At 47.1% G+C, this 18,707-nt stretch overlaps 1 protein-coding gene across 1 annotated transcript; it reads left to right on the top strand.

Moving 5' to 3' along the window:
* The first annotated feature begins 130 nt into the window (after positions 1 to 130).
* LOC120909444 (zinc finger and SCAN domain-containing protein 20-like) lies at positions 131 to 7,080 on the top strand. The gene is made up of 7 exons (XM_040321219.1): positions 131 to 298; positions 665 to 799; positions 1,166 to 1,990; positions 2,126 to 2,228; positions 3,549 to 3,634; positions 3,739 to 3,847; positions 5,991 to 7,080. The coding sequence occupies exons 1-7, from the start codon at positions 242 to 244 to the stop codon at positions 6,980 to 6,982; spliced, it is 2,307 nt and encodes a 768-aa protein (XP_040177153.1). The 5' UTR covers positions 131 to 241; the 3' UTR covers positions 6,983 to 7,080.
* Positions 7,081 to 18,707: the final 11,627 nt, after the last annotated feature.

Raw genomic sequence — 18,707 nt, 5'->3', positions numbered from 1 at the left:
AAATAACTGAAAATAAAAAGAACATACCGTGGGGGGGGGGGGGGTCAACCTCTCTTCTGATTTTTTTTTTTTTGGGGGGAATTTTTTTGTGTCTGACGAGTTTATCATTGTGTGTGTCAGGTTCCTATAAGGTGTCAGGATGTCACTGTCTATTTCTCCATGGAGGAGTGGGAGTATTTAGAAGGACACCAGGATCTCTACAAGGACTACTTGGTTGCAGTTGGAAGGGAATAAAACACACATGACTGAGCGGATAATACACCTCGCCCTGGAGATCATCTGCCTGGTGACCGGAGAGGTGAGGAGGATTCTGGGAGGTCACATGACATCCCTTTTATCTCTATTAATAAAACACAGAGCTGACCAGAGAGGTGAGGAGGATTCTGGGAGGTCACATGACATCACTCTTATCTCTAGTAATAAAACACAGACCTGACGGGAGAGGTGAGGAGGATTCTGGGAGGTCACATGACATCACTCTTATCTCTATTAATAAAACACACACCTGACCGGAGAGGTGAGGAGGATTCTGGGAGGTCACATGACATCACTCTTATCTCTATTAATAAAACACAGAGCTGACCGGAGAGATGAGGAGGATTCTGGGAGGTCACATGACATCACTCTTACTGACACTACAGTTTTTTCTTTGCTGTTTCATTAGAGATTTCCTCCGGTGCAGTCCGGTGACCATGTGACCATCAAGGTGTCTCCACCTCCTGCCCTAAAACCTGAGAGGAACAAAGAACAGAAGATTCTAGAAGTCACCAAGAAGATCATTGAGTTGCTGACTGGAGAGGTGAGCGGTGCCGGGAATTCTGGGACATTATCCAGTAACAGACAAGGGATGTGTCTGGATGGTGACTGTATCATTGTGTGTGTCAGGTTCCTATAAGGCAGGGGTAGGCAAGTTTGGAGAGGTGGAGATCTACCTGAACAACATTGAATAGATCACAGATCTCCAGGGTGCAGGCCATTCTGTTTTTGAAGATAAGCAAGGCCCCTTTAGAAACTAAGAAAAGTTTGGAGACTGCAGGGGTCAGCAGTGAGTGACGAGGTCGGTATGACGGGGACAGGATCTACCCTTCATAATGCCACGATTGGCAGGCTGTCATTATAGGATGCCACGGTACTCTAGTCAATAAAACTGTTTTGTATTTCTCAGGTGGAACATCTGATCAATGTTAAAGTTGAAGTCACAGAGAGTGAAGAAGAGGTGTGTTTGAGAACTGATGTGCAATGTAAGGAGGAGAAAGTTCCTAAAGATAGATCCAAGTGCGAAGAGAAGAAAGTTCCTGCAGAGGGATCCAAGTGTAAAGAGGAGAAAGTTCCTGCAGAGGGATCCAAGTGTAAGGAGGAGAAAGTTTCTGAAAATGGATCCAAGTTTACAGAGGAGAAAGTTTCCACGGATGGATCCAAGTGGAAGCAGGAGAATGTTCCTACAGATGGATCCAAGTGGGAGCAGGAGAAGGTTCCTACAGATGGATCCATGTGGGAGCAGGAGAAGGTTCCTACAGATGGATCCAAGTGGGAGCAGGAGAAGGTTCCTACAGATGGATCCATGTGGGAGCAGGAGAAGGTTCCTACAAATGGATCCAAGTGGGAGAAGGTTCCTGCAAATGGATACAACTGCAAAGAGGAGAAAGTTCCTGCAGGTGGATCCAAGTGGGAGCAGGAGAAGGTTCCTGCAGATGGATCCAAGTGGGAGCAGAAGGTGGTTCCTACAGATGGATCCAAGTGGGAGCAGGAGAAGGTTCCTACAGATGGATCCAAGTGGGAGCAGGTGAAGGTTCCTACAGATGGATCCAAGTGGGAGAAGGTTCCTGCAAATGGATACAACTGCAAAGAGGAGAAAGTTCCTGCAGGTGGATCCAAGTGGAAGCTGGAGAACGTTCCTACAGAAGGATCCAGTAACAGAAACCCACCAGAGAGATGTCCCCGTCCTCTGTATTCCACACAGGAAGATCACACCATCCCTCACCATCATCAGGTAGGTGGGACTGAAGTTTCTAATACAAGAGTGACTTTGTATGATCCGTGAAGAAGTTGTGTGGAAGTTCTGAAGTGACATTCGAATAAATCTGATTATTATTTATGTTTTTGGTATTCTTTTATGTGTTTCTAGGGTGAAGCTATGATGAAGATAAAAGCACAAGTAGGTGAAGAAGTGTGTATGGAGGTTGACCTGCTAAGTGAAGAGAGCCAAGCTCCACCCGAGATCTGCACAGGTGACCAATAAATTTCCAATACAAATATTTTCTCTATATTATATGTGTTATTCATGTGTCATGTAGTATGTGAACAGTGTCACAGGCTTTGTCTCCTGCGCTCCTCCTCTTTTAACAAAGATCGCGTGCTGCTCTTCCAGGGGGTAGAAAAGCCACTTGAGGACCAGGCCTTTTCTGGCACTTTTTGGTTACAAGTAAAAAGGGTTTACAACCACTTTAAGAGCTCTAAGTGGCATCTCTGTCTCCTTCCTTATTCCCCTGCTATCAGCATGAATATTTTCTGATAAGTTTGACGGGGAGGGAGCTCCAGCACACAACCAGTGATTGACAGCCTCAGCTCTATTGCTGTGTGAAAGGGGGTGTGTCCCTTTCCTCCAATCGGCTCTCGGAGCTCTTCTCACTCAGCTCTCCTGCCTTCTGTCTTCTGTCTTGGAAAAGCTGTTTAATTTCTGGGCTTTCAATGTCTGTAGAAGTAAAATTTTGCTGCAGATAGAGAGGTACAGCTTATGTAGGAGGATGTGTTTCATCTCTGTGTATATTGCCTAAGGCCAGCCACTTCCCTGGATATGTGTAAGGGTTTACAACAACTTTGACCGCTTCCTTACTGCGCTACAACCGAGAGTTACAACATAGCTCTCTCATTACGCACCTCCTGCAACCACGCCTCTTGCGAGTAAGCCCTGAAAAGGACGAAACGCGTTGGGGGAGTTCTCTACAGGTGGCGAATAGGAGCTGAAGCCGCCTTTTTACCCATCTTGTTTACATCGATACAACAGGTAGTAAGTGTCTGTGTGCAGACGGCCGCCATTTTGTTGAAGTCTCCTTGAGGCTGACAAGCCGATCGTTTCTGTCTTGCACTAGTCTATCCACATGTTGATCTGACTGATACAGGTTTGGAGCGGTCCTGTTTTCATTGTTTACAGCTACATAAAAGAGGAGGTTGTGCTGAATAAATACATACCAAACATGTAAAGCCTTACAATAGCGTGCGCCTGTGAGATGATGCCGAACTTCGGTACCCAAAATTTCTCATTGGCTTCCTTGCCACAGCGGCTGGGGAAAGTTACTCTGGAGCCCATAAGTGATGTAATGCATGCCTCTTCTGGGTAGGGGAGATCCGCAAACATATGGACTACCCATGCAGGTCTTGGGTCTGCAGGTAGGGCAGCGAAGCTAAGAAAACATGACAATGACGTTCTATTAGTTACAGAGGACTATAGGGTCATCATTTAAAGTTCCTCCCTCATTTGTGTTCTTTGTAGAAGTAGGGTGGTTCAGTCAAGTAGAAATAATTTTACTCGGCTATTATGTTTCCTACAGATGGATCCAGCGGCAGAATTATACCGGAGAAACGTTCCCGTCCTCTTACCACACAGAGAGATCACAGCCTCCACCACCATGATCAGGTAGATACAACATGGGGGGGTCTTCTCCCTACTGCCTTCTCCTTTATGGTGCGTGGACGCAACGGGCAACGTTGACGTGTTTTTTTTTTTTTTTTTCTTTATAGGATGAAGAAATGAAAGATTTCCAGGTTGTCGTTATTAAAGAGGAGAACGAGGAGAACTTGGCATTTCCTATGACGAGGGAGGAGGAACTTCCAGCAGAGATCGGGACAGGTGAGCAACTGACAATCGGTACAGAAAATATTCATAGATTCTAGTTCTTTGGTCTGTACAGCAGCTGCAGACTCTGCACTCTTCAGTTTCTATAATGTTGTTATACTTGGTCCTGCCCGTAAAAAATAAATAAATAATCAATTGTGTCATCAGCCACGTGTTTTCTTATCCTCCACGGTCTTCTTCCACATGGAATCTCGTATTGTCCTCCCACTTACTTCCATACTGTAATGTATTAATTATGTATGTGTATCTTCCACTAGATTGTACAAAGATATATTGACTGACTCACACCCCTGAGGAAGGCAACGATTTGCTGAAACATGTCGGGATTATGTAACAACTCATGTCAATCTTAGTCGATCATTAATGTTTTTATCCCCTTTTTTCTACTATAAATAAAATGTTTATATTCATAATTTTGTATTGACTTTTCTGTATGATTTGTTTAAATGGCACCGTTATAATCCCTCTCATCCTTCACAATCCTATACTTCCATATGATGTTAACCAATCTCTCCCCAGCTTCCTTAACGTGACGTCGCCCAGTCTTTGACAGCTGCTCCATCTTCGAACAATGTCCATTATTTTCCCACCACTTACTTTTAAGTGACATCACCCAGTTTCTCCTCCATCTTCCTTAATGTGTTATCACCCAGTTTCCCGCTTTTTCTACATTGACATTGCCTGTCATCCTCCGTCTACTCCCTTTTTGACCTTGCCCATCATCCCTCCATCTTCTTCCACTTTGAGATTGCCCTCCATCAATTCACAACGACATCACCCATTATCCCCCAATTCTTTTTCATATTGACTTTACCTGTTATTCACCTAACCCCCCCCCAGTTGTCATCCACATTGACTTTGCCTATCATAATCCTTATCCCGGTCTTCTGCAATGAGATCACCTCCCATAACCTCTCTTCCCTGCCCCAGTCTTCTTCCACATTGACATCGCCTGTCATTAATCCCCCCCACCAAAGTCGTCTTCTGCGTTGACATCACTTGCCATTATCGCCCCACCCCAGTTGTCTTCCGCATTGACATCACTTTGTCATAACCTTCCCCTCCCCCACCCCAGTTGTTTTCCATATTGATCGACATCACCTGTCATAACCTCCTACCCCATTCATCTTCCACATTGGCATCACCTGTCATTAATCCCAGCTGGCTTCCATATTGCCCACCCCAGTTGTCTTCCACATTGACATCGACTGTCATTAACCCCCCCATCCCAGTTGTCTTCCACATGGACATCACCTGCTATTAACCCCCCCCCCCACCCATCTTATATATTGACATCACCTATCATTACACCCAGACGGCTTCCATATTGTCCACCCCAGTGTTCTTCCACATTGACATCGACTGTCCTCCCCCCCCCCCCCCCCATCCCAGTTGTCTTCCACCTTGACATCACCTGCCAATAACCCGTCCCCCCCTAACCCAGTCATCTTCCATATTGACATCACCTATCATTACACCCCCCGCACCCCCCAGTCAGCTTCCACATTGCCTGTCATTAATCCCAGCCGGCTTCCATATTGTCCATCCCAGTTGTCTTCCACCTTGACATCGCCTATCATTAACCCCTCACCTCAGTCATCTTCCACATGGACATCATCTGGCATTAACCCCCACCCCCACCCCAGTCGTCTTCCGTATTGACATCACCTATCATTACACCCACCCCTCCCTCGCCTGTCAATAACCCCCCCCCCCCCCCCCCCCAGCAGTCGTCTTCCATATTGACCTCACCTATAATTACCCCCCAGTCAGCTTTCACATTGACATTACCTGTCATTAACCCCAGCCGGCTTCCATATTGTCCACCCCAGTCCTCTTCCACATGGACATCGCCTCTCGTACCCCACCCCCAGTCGTCTTCCACGTTGACGTCACCTATCATAACCTCCTCCCCAAAGTTGTCCTCCACATTAAACTTGCCTGTTATCATCCCCTCCCCCTTCACATTGCCTGTCATCAGCTCCCCCAATCTTCTTCCATATTTACATCATAAACTCCTCCTCAAAGTTGTCTTTCACATTGACGTAACCTGTTGTTTTACATAAATTATGACTCTTACGTAGAATAATCTGAGACCGTTTCCCGTCATTTCTAACAAGTTCTTATTTCTCACCAGATGGAACCTACGTCAGGAAGACTACAGAGAGATATCGTAGTTCTTCACGGAATCACGCCGGTCAGAATAGTGACGTCTCTCCGGGTTCCCCGGAAAATTTCCTCTACAACTCCGACATAAATCTGGGACTTTACATTGCCGACATATCCCCCGATTCTGGCAAGAGCAGTGGGGGGAGCCGGGGGGAACGGGTATATCGCTGCTCCGAGTGCAATAAGACTTTTTGCCAGAACGCCGCCCTCGTTCGACATCAGAGGAACCACACCGGTGAAAAGCCCTTCCCATGTGTGGATTGTGGGAAAAGTTTTACCCGGAAGTCGATCCTGGTGGAACATCGGAGGATTCACACGGGTGAAAAGCCGTTCTCATGTTTGGAGTGCGGAAAGTGTTTCACGCAGAGATCGGGTCTCCTCATTCACCGCAAGACCCACAGAGGCCCCATGAAATTTCCGTGCAGCGGGTGTGGGAATTTTTTTGCGCTGACGATAAACACTGACACGGGGCAGATAGAGACCTTTTGTGCCAGCTGCCGAAAATCTACCATCCCGCCTCCTATTTCGCCTATTTCTCCTAAGTCCAATGGCTACAATGCAGAAGAGGGATCAATTCTATACATAGCAGAAGAGATAGGCATCCCAGGACAGGAGAATAGTAAAAACATCTCTCGGGAGTCTAAACTTCTCAGCCAGTCTAAAACTCCCACGGGGGAAAAGCGGTACACGTGTAACGAGTGCAATAAAAGCTTCACGCGGAAGTCCATCCTGGTGGAGCACCAGAGAATCCACACAGGGGAGAAGCCATTCTCCTGCTCCCAGTGTTGGAAAAGTTTCACACAAAGATCCGGCCTCCTCATACACCGGAGGATTCATGCCCGCGAGAAAATATATTCCTGCTCGGAGTGCGGTTGTATTTTTACCCAGAAGGCCAACAATCTTGCCGGCGAAGAGAGTTCCTGCCCTGACTGCCGAAACTCTGCTATCCAGAAGGCTTAGCATGTGGTCCCACCAAACTTCCAGGCCTTCTTGGGGTGCACAAAGTGTTTTGTTCGAAGGTTATAACTTGTTTACAGATGAAGAACACATTACCCCAATATGTGAGTCTGGAAGAGCTCTTACCTATTTATTGCTTGTTCAACATCTTGTCTAAGTGTTGATCTATCGCAAGACTCCGAAGAACTAAAGCCTGACTCCTGCCAGTAATCCCCATAAGTTCTGACTTATCTTCCATGTTTTTACAGGTCCTGGTGTATTTTTAGCCAGTGACTGCTGACACCATGTTCGAGCCACTAGGAAGGGGGTTCTGCTTGTTCATTTGATACCTCCTTGAGCCTACATAGATGCGTGGGCTATGGGCAGACCCGCTTAGGGTTGTCCCGATACCGATATCGGTATTGGGACCGATGCCGAGTATTTGCGGGAGTACTTGTACTCGCGCAAATACCCCCGATACCTAAATAGAATACTCCCCCCCCCCCCCCGCCGCTGCATCGAAAGCCGCCGCATGGGTTAAACGGCATGCGGGAACATCACAGCTTTCATTTGAATAGCTGTAGTGTTCCTGCGCGTATAGACACTCCCCCTTGCTCGGGATTGGATGGGTGATCGTGATCTGTCCAATCCCGAGCAAGGAGGAGTGTCTATACGCGCGGGCAAAACAGCTATTCAAATGAATGCTGTGATTTTCTCCATGCTGTGGCGGCAGCCTTCGGCGGCAAAGGTATGGGGGAAATGGCTGGAGGGACATGGCTGCATATGTGAGGGACATGGCTAGAGGGACATGGCTGCATATGTGAGGGACATGGCTGCATATGTGAGGGACATGGCTGCATATGTGAGGGACATGGCTAGAGGGACATGGCTGCATATGTGAGGGACATGGCTAGAGGGACATGGCTGCATATGTGAGGGACATGGCTAGAGGGACATGGCTGCATATGTGAGGGACATGGCTGCATATGTGAGGGACATGGCTAGAGGGACATGGCTGCATATGTGAGGGACATGGCTGCATATGTGAGGGACATGGCTAGAGGGACATGGCTGCATATGTGAGGGACATGGCTAGAGGGACATTGCTGCATATGTGAGGGACATGGCTAGAGGGACATGGCTGCATATGTGAGGGACATGGCTAGAGGGACATTGCTGCATATGTGAGGGACATGGCTAGAGGGACATGGCTGCATATGTGAGGGACATGACTGCATATGTGGGGGACATGGCTGGGGGGACATGGCTGCATATGTGAGGGACATGGCTAGAGGGACATGGCTGCATATGTGAGGAACGTGGCTAGAGGGACATGGCTGCATATGTGAGGGACATGGCTAGAGGGACATGGCTGCATATGTGAGGGACATGGCTAGAAGGACATTGCTGCATATGTGAGGGACATGGCTAGAGGGACATGGCTGCATATGTGAGGGACATGGCTAGAGGGACATTGCTGCATATGTGAGGGACATGGCTAGAGGGACATGGCTGCATATGTGAGGGACATGGCTGCATATGTGGGGGACATGGCTGGGGGGACATGGCTGCATATGGGGGGGGCATGGCTGCATTTGGGGACACATTTAAAAAAAGTATCGGTATTCGGTATTGGCGACTACTTGAAAAAAAGTATCGGTACTTGTACTCGGTCCTAAAAAAGTGGTATCGGGACAACCCTAGCTGTCAGGGACCTCTAAAGCCTCATACACACGATCGGGTTTTCCGTGGACAAAGCGTTGGACTTTTGTCCAAAGCGCATTGGCCAGGAACTTGTCTTGCAACAAACACGAAACTACATTGTTTTTCAGCTATTTAGCGCCACCCTTTGGGCACCTTCTGCTAATGTTTGGTGAGCATTGCTTGCGAGCATGCATGTTTGTACCTTGGACTTTTGTCCGAGGGACTTGTGTACACACGCTCGGAAAATTGACAACACACAATTGTTGGCGGAAAATTTTAAATCATGCTATCCCACATTTGTCCGGGAAAATCTGACAATTGTCGGATTTTCCGACAACAGCCTGTCATCACACAATTCCCGTCGAAAAATCCGATCGTGTGTATGAGGCTTAAACTTCAAACTTTTCCACTGTGACTAGATGTTGAACTGAAAAGAGAGGCACAGAAGGTAGACGGTGGGCAGAGCCTGGCAAGCAGAAGACAGATTCAAATGGAACTAAACCCATCGATTTAACCATTTCCAAAAACTGTCACATTCCAGGCATGCTGTGAACGATAACCATAAGATTTCCTCGTGCTCCCAACCAAGTTCTTTGACCATCAAATAGTTGATGTGATAACTGATAACATGTGCAGCACCATGGCAACTGCAGATCAGACAGAGGCTAAGATGGCAGCTTTCATAGCTGTAAAGAATAGGAGTGTTTAGTTCCACGTTTAATGACTACAAGCATTAAACGTATTCACCCTGGAGAAGATGGGCTTAAGAGGAGAATGAAAGCGATATTCTCATTCTAGCATAGGGATAAAACTAGTCTCAGGAAGTTTAAAAAGTCATGCAGCCACTTAGTGAAGTTGGAGGAGAAGCGGTTTAACCTTAACCTGCGTAGGGGGTTCTTTACTGTCAGAGCCATAAGGACGTGGAACTCCTTTCCACAGTTGGTGGTGTCAGTGGGAAGTGTTGTTAATTAAAAAAAAAAAAACTTACATTGCCATCTTAGTGAATGCAATATACAGGAATATAGAAAATGGTATTGACATAAACACCCACACAGCTTGAACTGGATGGGCTGGCGTCGTTATTCAACCGTACCAGCTATGTAGCAATATCATTTAATAAGCTCACTCGGGAAGCGATGATGTGATTTACCTTTTATAATTTTTAGAACTAAAATCATGGGGGGTGGGGGGGGGGTGTTAGCAGACCAGTCACCCTGCAGCATCAGGAGCAGGCAGAGGTGTCCGGTCACCTGGACAAAAAAAAAAACGGGTTAAAGAACATGGAAGAAGATTAAAAGATAATATTTACTCGCTTTTAATATGAAAGTTTTTGCCCGGAGAGGGGTATATAAATATTTCAGGTTTTCATTTTTATCTTTGTCCTCACTGGAGAGATGCGGCCTCACTTCCTGTCCCTCAGAAATGGGGGGGTTACTGGCACAGGAAGTGAAAGGCAGCAATACAAGTATTGTTCTAAAGTCTAATGCCGCGTGCACATGATCGTTTTTTGGCATGAAAAAAAATGACGTTTTAAAAACGTCATTTAAAATGATCGTGTGTGGGCTTCACATCGTTTTTCGGCTTTTGAAAAACAAGCAAAAATTCGAACATGCTGCATTTTTTCACGTCGTTTTTTGTGTTGTACAAAATGATCGTGTGTGGGCAAAAACTACGTTTTAAACCCGCGCATGCTCAGAAGCAAGTTATGAGACGGGAGCGCTCGTTCAGGTAAAACTACCGTTCATAATGGAGTAAGCACATTCATCACGCTGTAACAGACAAAAAAGCGCGAATCGTCTTTTACTAACAAGGAATCGGCTAAAAGCAGCCCAAAGGCGAATAGAACTTCCCCTTCAGAGTGCCGTCGTACGTGTTGTACGTCACCGCGCTTTGTTCATCATTTTTCAAAAACGATGGTGTGTGTGGGCAACATCGTTTTTAATGATGAAGTTGGAAAAACTTTGTTTTTTGGACATGCTGAAAAACTTTGGATTTTTTTTTCATGCCGAAAAACGTTAGTGTGTACGCGGCATAACCCTTCCACGCTCTACTTTCGAAAAGATTGTCCATCATTTCCTGCCAATAAAAGATATACATCCGATTTGGGATGAGTATATCAATACAAACCTGACACAGCCTCTGACCCTTCCGTGCTCTTACAAAAATAAAAAGTTTTCAGCTGCAGTTTGGCTTTGAGCATCACTGATCTTTTCCTCACTGGTACCACGTACAGGACGAACGACCCTGACTACCAGTTCTGTTATCAGCCCCCATTAAAGATGTCTCCATCTTACTATCTCAGCAATTTTCAGGTTGATGTGTCCATCCCTGTGGGCATCATCATCAGAAGTCAGGTCTTAATAAGCTTCAGAGAATTCACACAGAAGGGACGAGGACATAAGACATTTTACCATCAAGGAAAGCTTTCGGCACACGCCTGAACATGTTGGTCTTCAGCAGGTTCATGGTGATGAGAAGCCTGTTGTAGGTCAACATCAGTAGAGATCTTGGAGAAATTGTAGACTGGTGGTTCCTAATGATGAGAGTTACAGCTCAACATCAATAGTTCATGGAGATATCGTAGACCAGTGAATGAGTGACCTGTTCGAGCTCAGCATCAATAGGAGTTCATGGAGATATCGTAGACCAGTGGGGAGTGACCTGTTAAAGCTCAGCATCAATAGGAGTTCATGGAGATATCGTAGACCAGTGGGGAGTGACCTGTTAGAGCTCAGCATCAATAGGAGTTCATGGAGATATCGTAGACCAGTGGGGAGTGACCTGTTCGAGCTCAGCATCAATAGGAGTTCATGGAGATATCGTAGACCAGTGGGGAGTGACCTGTTAGAGCTCAGCATCAATAGGAGTTCATGGAGATATCGTAGACCAGTGGATGAGTGACCTGTTCGAGCTCAGCATCAATAGGAGTTCATGGAGATATCGTAGACCAGTGGGGAGTGACCTGTTAGAGCTCAGCATCAATAGGAGTTCATGGAGATATCGTAGACCAGTGGATGAGTGACCTGTTCGAGCTCAGCATCAATAGGAGTTCATGGAGATATCGTAGACCAGTGGGGAGTGACCTGTTAGAGCTCAGCATCAATAGGAGTTCATGGAGATATCGTAGACCAGTGGATGAGTGACCTGTTCGAGCTCAGCATCAATAGGAGTTCATGGAGATATCGTAGACCAGTGGGGAGTGACCTGTTAGAGCTCAGCATCAATAGGAGTTCATGGAGATATCGTAAACTAGTGGTTCTCAATGACAAGAGGCCTGTAAAGCCTATTACAGCTCAACATCAATAGGAGTTCATGGAGATATCGTAGACCAGTAAATGAGTGACCTGTTAGAGCTCAGCATCGATAGAAGTTCATGGAGATATCGTAGACCAGTGGTTCTCAATGATGAGAGGCCTGTTACAGCTCAGCATCGATAGGCGTTCATGGCGATATCGTAGCCCAGTAGTTCCCAATGATGAGTGACCTGTTATAGCTCAACGTCGGTAGGGTTCTCTGAGCTATTGTAGACCAGTGGTTCCCAACCTCAGTCCTCAAAAACCCCCAGCTGGTTGCATTTTTAGTATTTTCTTCACCTTGTGCGGGTACATTAAATTTTATGTTGATGGTATTCATGAGAATTTTTTTTTCTATAAGGAAGTCCCCAAAACATGGCCTGTAGGGGATACCTGAGGACTGAGGTTGGAAAGGGCCCTCCACTATTGCCCCTGTATGAGCTTGTTTTTGGAATGTAAATAGGGTTCTTGGAGATATCGTAGACCAGTGGTTCCCAACCGCTGTCCTCAAGTACGCGAAATGGGTCACATTTTGAGGATTTCCTTCACTTTGTGCAGGAACTTTAAATCAAAGTCAATGGCTTGCTATTCATGATAACTATTTGTTCTAAGGGAATTTCCCAAAACATGCCCCGTTGGGGATACTTGAGGACTAAGGTTGGGAACCACCGCCGTAGACTGAAATTGGCTCTTGGTAACAGTGTGAGAATCAGAAGCTTTTTCTGCATTGGGGACATGTTGAATTTTTCCCATAAGTCCATTTTCCTCAAAGGCCCGACCACCATTGGTCCTGTATGAGGTTGTTTTGGGATCTTTAAACCCATGGGTAGCTCCACTTCAAAGATTGGGGCCTTTGTGAGGGATCACTGCAGTTTGTTTTTTTTACTAGACATTACCTATGTTTTTATCATGTGTATGTCCTTTGAGTGTTTTTGTTAATTATATTTTTTTATATTATTTATGTGTGAAAAAAACCTGTGTGCAAATGTCACTAAAATATCCTAGAACACGTTTTTTTGCAATAAACGTTTAGTTCCATTGTTGTCTGCCTGTAGTTAATGCCATGTTATGTGGAAGTCATTGGGGTCTCTTCTGCATGTACTGTTACTTGGTGGCCAATCAGGTATAGACTTGTCAACAGACGAGTTCCAGGGGAATTCTGTGTGTGTTCTAACTTGTGTGTAGGAAGTTCCATATGACAATCGCTGTCCCACCCACACGTACCAATAGGTATAAAGTGTCAAGTGACCTTCCCTGATGCTACAGACAGTTCTTCCTAAGCATCTCACATCAGGGGTCTGGTGTGTCACCGTTTTCAGGTCTGATTTCAGACCAAATTTTTGGCTGAATACGTATCAGAAGACGCACGGGACTTAGATGCAATTCGCATCGGAGCTGCTCCGGAGATGTGTGAACCGGCTCCATAGAGCGCCGGTCACAATTTCCTGACATGCGATTTGGATGCGGAGAAGAACACATCCAGTTCGCAATAGTGTGGCACCAGCCTAAAAGTTCAAAGTAAGGTTTAGAATACAAAACCCTTTAGGGACAAATCACCCGAACAATGGATTATATTGCATTTTATTCATGATGACGTAAAAACAGACTAAATCTCTTCTTCTGTGAGGTAATCCGTTGTGGGTCTACAAGCAAATTCATTGGAAATTCTATTCTCTCATCGTATTTTGTCCAGTTGATATATAGACATTGGGCCAGATTCACAAAGAGATACGACGGTGTATCTCCTGATACACCATCGTATCTCTGACTTAAACTGGTCCTATCTATGCGTCTGATTCATAGAATCAGTTACGCATAGATAGGGCTAAGATCCGACAGTGTTACACTGTGTTACACTGTCAGATCTTATTTTCAATTTGAAAATGGCGCGGGGGGCGTTCCCACTGATTTAGGTTGAATAATATGTAAATCAGCGAGATACGCAAATTCACGAACGTACGCGGACCCGACGCAGTGTTCTTACTACGTTTCCGTAGCGGCTTTCCCGGCGTATACTTACCCCTGCTTCTATGAGGCGCAGCCAATGTTAAGTATAGCCGTCGTTCCCGCGTCGTTTGCGTACGCCGATTCAGAAACCCGCGCGTCGCTAGTTACGCTCATGTGGAAACCACTGACGTCCTAGTGACGTCAGTGGGAGCAATGCGCGCCGGGAAATTCCGCGGACGGCGCATGCTCATTGAAATCGGCGCGGGAACGCGCCTGATTTAAATAGTACACTCCCCCTACCCGCGGAATTTGAATTCCGCTGGGGGATTTACGATCCGCCGCCGCAAGTTTGGAGGTAAGTGGTTTGTGAATTACCCACTTGCCTCGCAAACTTGCGGGAGCGGATCTTAAATCAGGTAGATCGAGCGGATCTAAATCTAAATCTGGCCCAATAAGTAGAAAATCCCAACCACGGCACTACCTGCATGGAGTTTGCATGTTCTCCCTGTGCCTGCGTGGGCTTCCACCTTGTAATCTGGTTTCCTCACACACTCCAAACTGCGTTTAGGTGCGTCATACATTTTTTTTTGCCCAAACATTCCTTTACTAAAGGAGTCTAGAGGCAGAAATCTGAATGCACCAAAGTCGCCTTCAGTAGATAAACATTTGGGCAGAAAAAAACACCCGATGCGCCGAAACACGTGTACACGCTAGGCTTGAATATTTATTAATTTTAATGGCCACAAAAAAAAAGAATATATGCGCCAGAAGGCGGCTTTAGGCACGTTTTAAACACTGCTTTTTCGTCAGGAGAAAAGCATTCTAAAGAGCCTAGTGTGCATGAGGCCTAAGTCGACTAGTCGCATGCTGGCATTGATGTATTCTGTCCCCGTAGCTCCTATGCACTGGTTGCCATTGGTTACCTGATGTGACCCCTTTTCTGTCCCTGTCATTAGTACGGGGGTGCGCTGACTGGAGGTGGCTTAAAGGGAAACTCCGGCCGACCTCCCCGCTTACCTGATAGTGGTATCTGGACATTTCATATACCCACCCATCCAGTGGATCCAGTGTTGACCCGCTGAGAACATCTCATGCCCGGCCACAGCTCCGTCCCGAGCCACCATGTTTTCCCTGACGGCAAGAGGCCCGTTGGCTCTTCCAGGTTCAGCGGACGGGAGCCTCTCCATGCCGCACCAATAGGCCCGCCTCTCCTCCTGTTCTTGAAAGAAAGTCTATGCCTCCTGAGATGTGTGACATCCCCCCCCCCCTCCTCTCACTCGCTAGACTTTCCCATCCCACCGGGGAAACCAGAGCAACCAGCCGGCACATCCGCCAACCTCCCCGCTTACCTGATGGTGGTATCTGGACATTTCATATACCCACTCATCCACTGGATCCAGCATTGACCCGCTGAGAACAACTAACGCCCGGCCACAGCTCTGTCCCACGCCGCCATGTTTTCTCAGATGGCGAGAGGCCAGCTGGCTATTCCAGGTTCAGTGGCCTCTCCATGATGCACCAATAGGCCCGTCCCCTTTTCCTGTTCTTGAATGACGGGCTATGCCTCCTGTGATATGTGATGTAACCCCCCGCTACTCGCTGGGCTCTCCCATCCCACCGGGCAATCCGGAATCAGCTTTGATCGGGTCTCGGAAGTAGTAACCCAGAAGCAACACCATGACATCACATCCAGTTTACTCTGGGAACCAACTGCGCCAGTTTTAAAAAAGTATTAAAAGAAAACGACGATCTTGGCGTTTTGAATACTTTCAAGTGCAGAGGAGGGATCTGGGGTCTTGCATACCTTAGATCCCTCCATAAAGAGTACCTGTCACTGCCTATTGTCACAGGGATGTTTTTAAAGCGCTCCCCATCCTTCCGTGTTCTGTCGATATAGGACGCTCGCAAACTGCGCATGCGCGTGAGACATAGAATCTTCCAGTATGCATTCCACTTACTTTGTGACAGCTGTACAGTCGTTAAGCAACGCTCCTGAATAGTGCATTCCATAGCCATATGGAATGCTAGAGCGTTCCATATCAACAAACCACCTGTCACAAAGTGAGTGGAACACATACCGGAAGATTCTCTGTCTCACGCGCATGCGCAGTTTCATGCGCCCTATATCGACAGAACACTACGAGCTCGCGCAGAAGCGAACGCATGCGTAAGTCACGCCTGCAAATGTAAACTGTGTTCAAACCAAACATGTGAGGTATCGCCGCGATCGTTAGAGCGAGAGCAATAATTGTAGGACTAGACTAAAGCGTCGCCTATGGAGATTTTTAAGTACCGTAGTTTGTCGCCATTCCACGAGTGCGCGCAATTTTAAAGCATGACATGTGAGGTATCTAATTACTCGGCGTAACAATCTTTCGTATTATACAAAAAAATGGGCTAAATTTACTGTTTTTTTTTTTTTTTTATTATTCCTTAAAGTGTATTTTTTCCCCAAGAAATTGCGTTTGAAAGACCTGCGCAAAAACCGCCACTTTATTCTCTAGGGCAGTGATGGTGAACCTTGGCACCTCAGATCTTTTGGAACTACATTTCCCATGATACTCATGCACTCTGCATCATGGGAAATATAGTTCCAAAACATCTGGGGCTAGATTCAGGTAGGGCGGCGCATTTGTACGGCGGCGTGGCGTATCGTATTTACGCTACGCCGCCGTAAATCAGAGAGGCAAGTGCTGTATTCACAAAGCACTTGCCTCCTAAGTTACAGCGGCGTAGCGTAAATGGGGCCGGCGTAAGCGCGCCTAATTCAAATTAGTATGAGGGGGGCGTGTTTTATGTAAATGGGTGGTGACCCGACGTGATTGACGTTTTTTACGAACGGCGCATGCGCCGTCCGTGTACATATCCCAGTGTGCATTGCTCCAAAGTACGCTGCAAGGACGTATTGGTTTTGACGTGAACGTAAATTCCGTCCAGCCCTATTCGCGAACGACTTACGCAAACGACGTAAAAAATTCAAAATTCGACGCGGGAACGACGTCCATACTTAACATTGCGTACGCCTCATAGAAGCAGGAGCAACGTTACACCGGAAAAGCCTTACGCAAACGACGTAAAAAAAATTCGCCGGGCGCACGTACATTTGTGAATCGGCGTATCTAGGTAATTTGCATATTCTACGCCGAAAACGACGGAAGCGCCACCTAGCGGCCAGCGTAAGTATGCACCCTAAGATACGACGGTGTAAGAGACTTACGTCAGTCGGATCTTAGCCTAATTCCGCCGGCGCAGATACGCCTAAGATACGTATCTGCAGATACGCCGGCGCAGCTTTGAATTTATGCGGCGTATCTATAGATACGCCGGCGTAATTCAATGCTGAATCTAGCCCCTGGAGTGCCAAGGTTTGCCATCACTGCTCTAGGGTCTCTGCTGAAAAAAAATATATTTATATATATAATTGTGACGGAAAATAATATCATAATAATAAATAAATATAATAATAAATATCATAATAATACGATGCAGCGAGAAATTTCCCAGCATGCCCTGTTGTTCTGTGAGAGGGTGTCAGGCACTAAATGTGAGGAGACAGTCTTATTTAACCATAGTTGTATGAAATACCACCCCCTTAACCTGACACTTCCCCACACCCATTTTAAGAAAACAACACACGCTATTTGGATCACCACTTTTCGGTCTGTGTTCTGCCCACTTCCAAGATGGCCGCCGTAACGCCGGAAGTGTTTGGGGAGAGGAGGAGCCGCGGTGCAGAGCGTCAAGGAGAGAACCCGGAAGTGGAGCGGCCGTGGAACGCACGGACCGGAAGTGGTCGTGGTTTCCCGGAAGTGGTGCTGTGCTGGGCAGGATATGGAGTACTAAAGCAGGGGAGCTGCTGGTGAGTGTCCTCGGTGGGATGTGATAGGGCGATGTGTGTGTAGGGTGTTAAAGGGGATCTCTGGGGAGAATAGAAATGACCTTCAGCTTAGTCTTTATAGTCTTTACCTTCCTTTATATCACATTGCAGGCATCCTCTGCAGCCCAGTTGCAATCTGACACCAGGCTGACAGTGGGAGGGACTCTGGGCGCGTGCACTGAGCTCTAAGCCGTGTACGCCCCTTTTCGGGTCACTGGTGGCAGGAACAGAAGGGGGAGGGGCTCAGTTATAGACGCCCCCTTATCTGAAGGTGACAATCCTCAGAAGTGTCTGTAGGGGGCGCCCAAGGGAGGTGAGGACTCAGCTGCAAAGTGCAGATTGGATGACACCTGTGGGGCCCCGCCCCCGAGGTACTGATGATGGGATCACTATTGTACTCCTCAGGGGAGGGTGACCCCCCATCATCAGTCCCTGTGGGACATTCCTAAGAAGTGTCTGTAGGGGGCACAGATTGGACGTCACGTGTGGGGCCCCTGAGGTTCTGATGATGGAATCACTATTGTACTCCTCAGGGGAGTGTGACCCCCATCATCAGTCCTTGTGGGACAATCCTAAGAAGTGTCTGTAGGGGGCGCAGATTGGACGTCACGTGTGGGGCCCCTGAGGTACTGATGATGGGATCACTATTGTACTCCTCAGGGGAGGGTGACCCCCATCATCAGTCCTTGTGGGACAATCCTAAGAAGTGTCTGTAGGGGGCGCAGATTGGACGTCACGTGTGGGGCCCCTGAGGTTCTGATGATGGGATCACTATTGTACTCCTCAGGGGAGTGTGACCCCCATCATCAGTCCTTGTGGGACAATCCTAAGAAGTGTCTGTAGGGGGCGCAGATTGGACGTCACGTGTGGGGCCCCTAAGGTTCTGATGATGGGATCACTATTGTACTCCTCAGGGGAGTGTGACCCC

This window comes from Rana temporaria, chromosome 8, assembly GCF_905171775.1.
Source record: "Rana temporaria chromosome 8, aRanTem1.1, whole genome shotgun sequence".
Taxonomy (NCBI): domain Eukaryota; kingdom Metazoa; phylum Chordata; class Amphibia; order Anura; family Ranidae; genus Rana; species Rana temporaria.
Note: the sequence above shows the minus strand (reverse complement) of the source record. Positions and strands in the feature narration are given on the sequence as shown.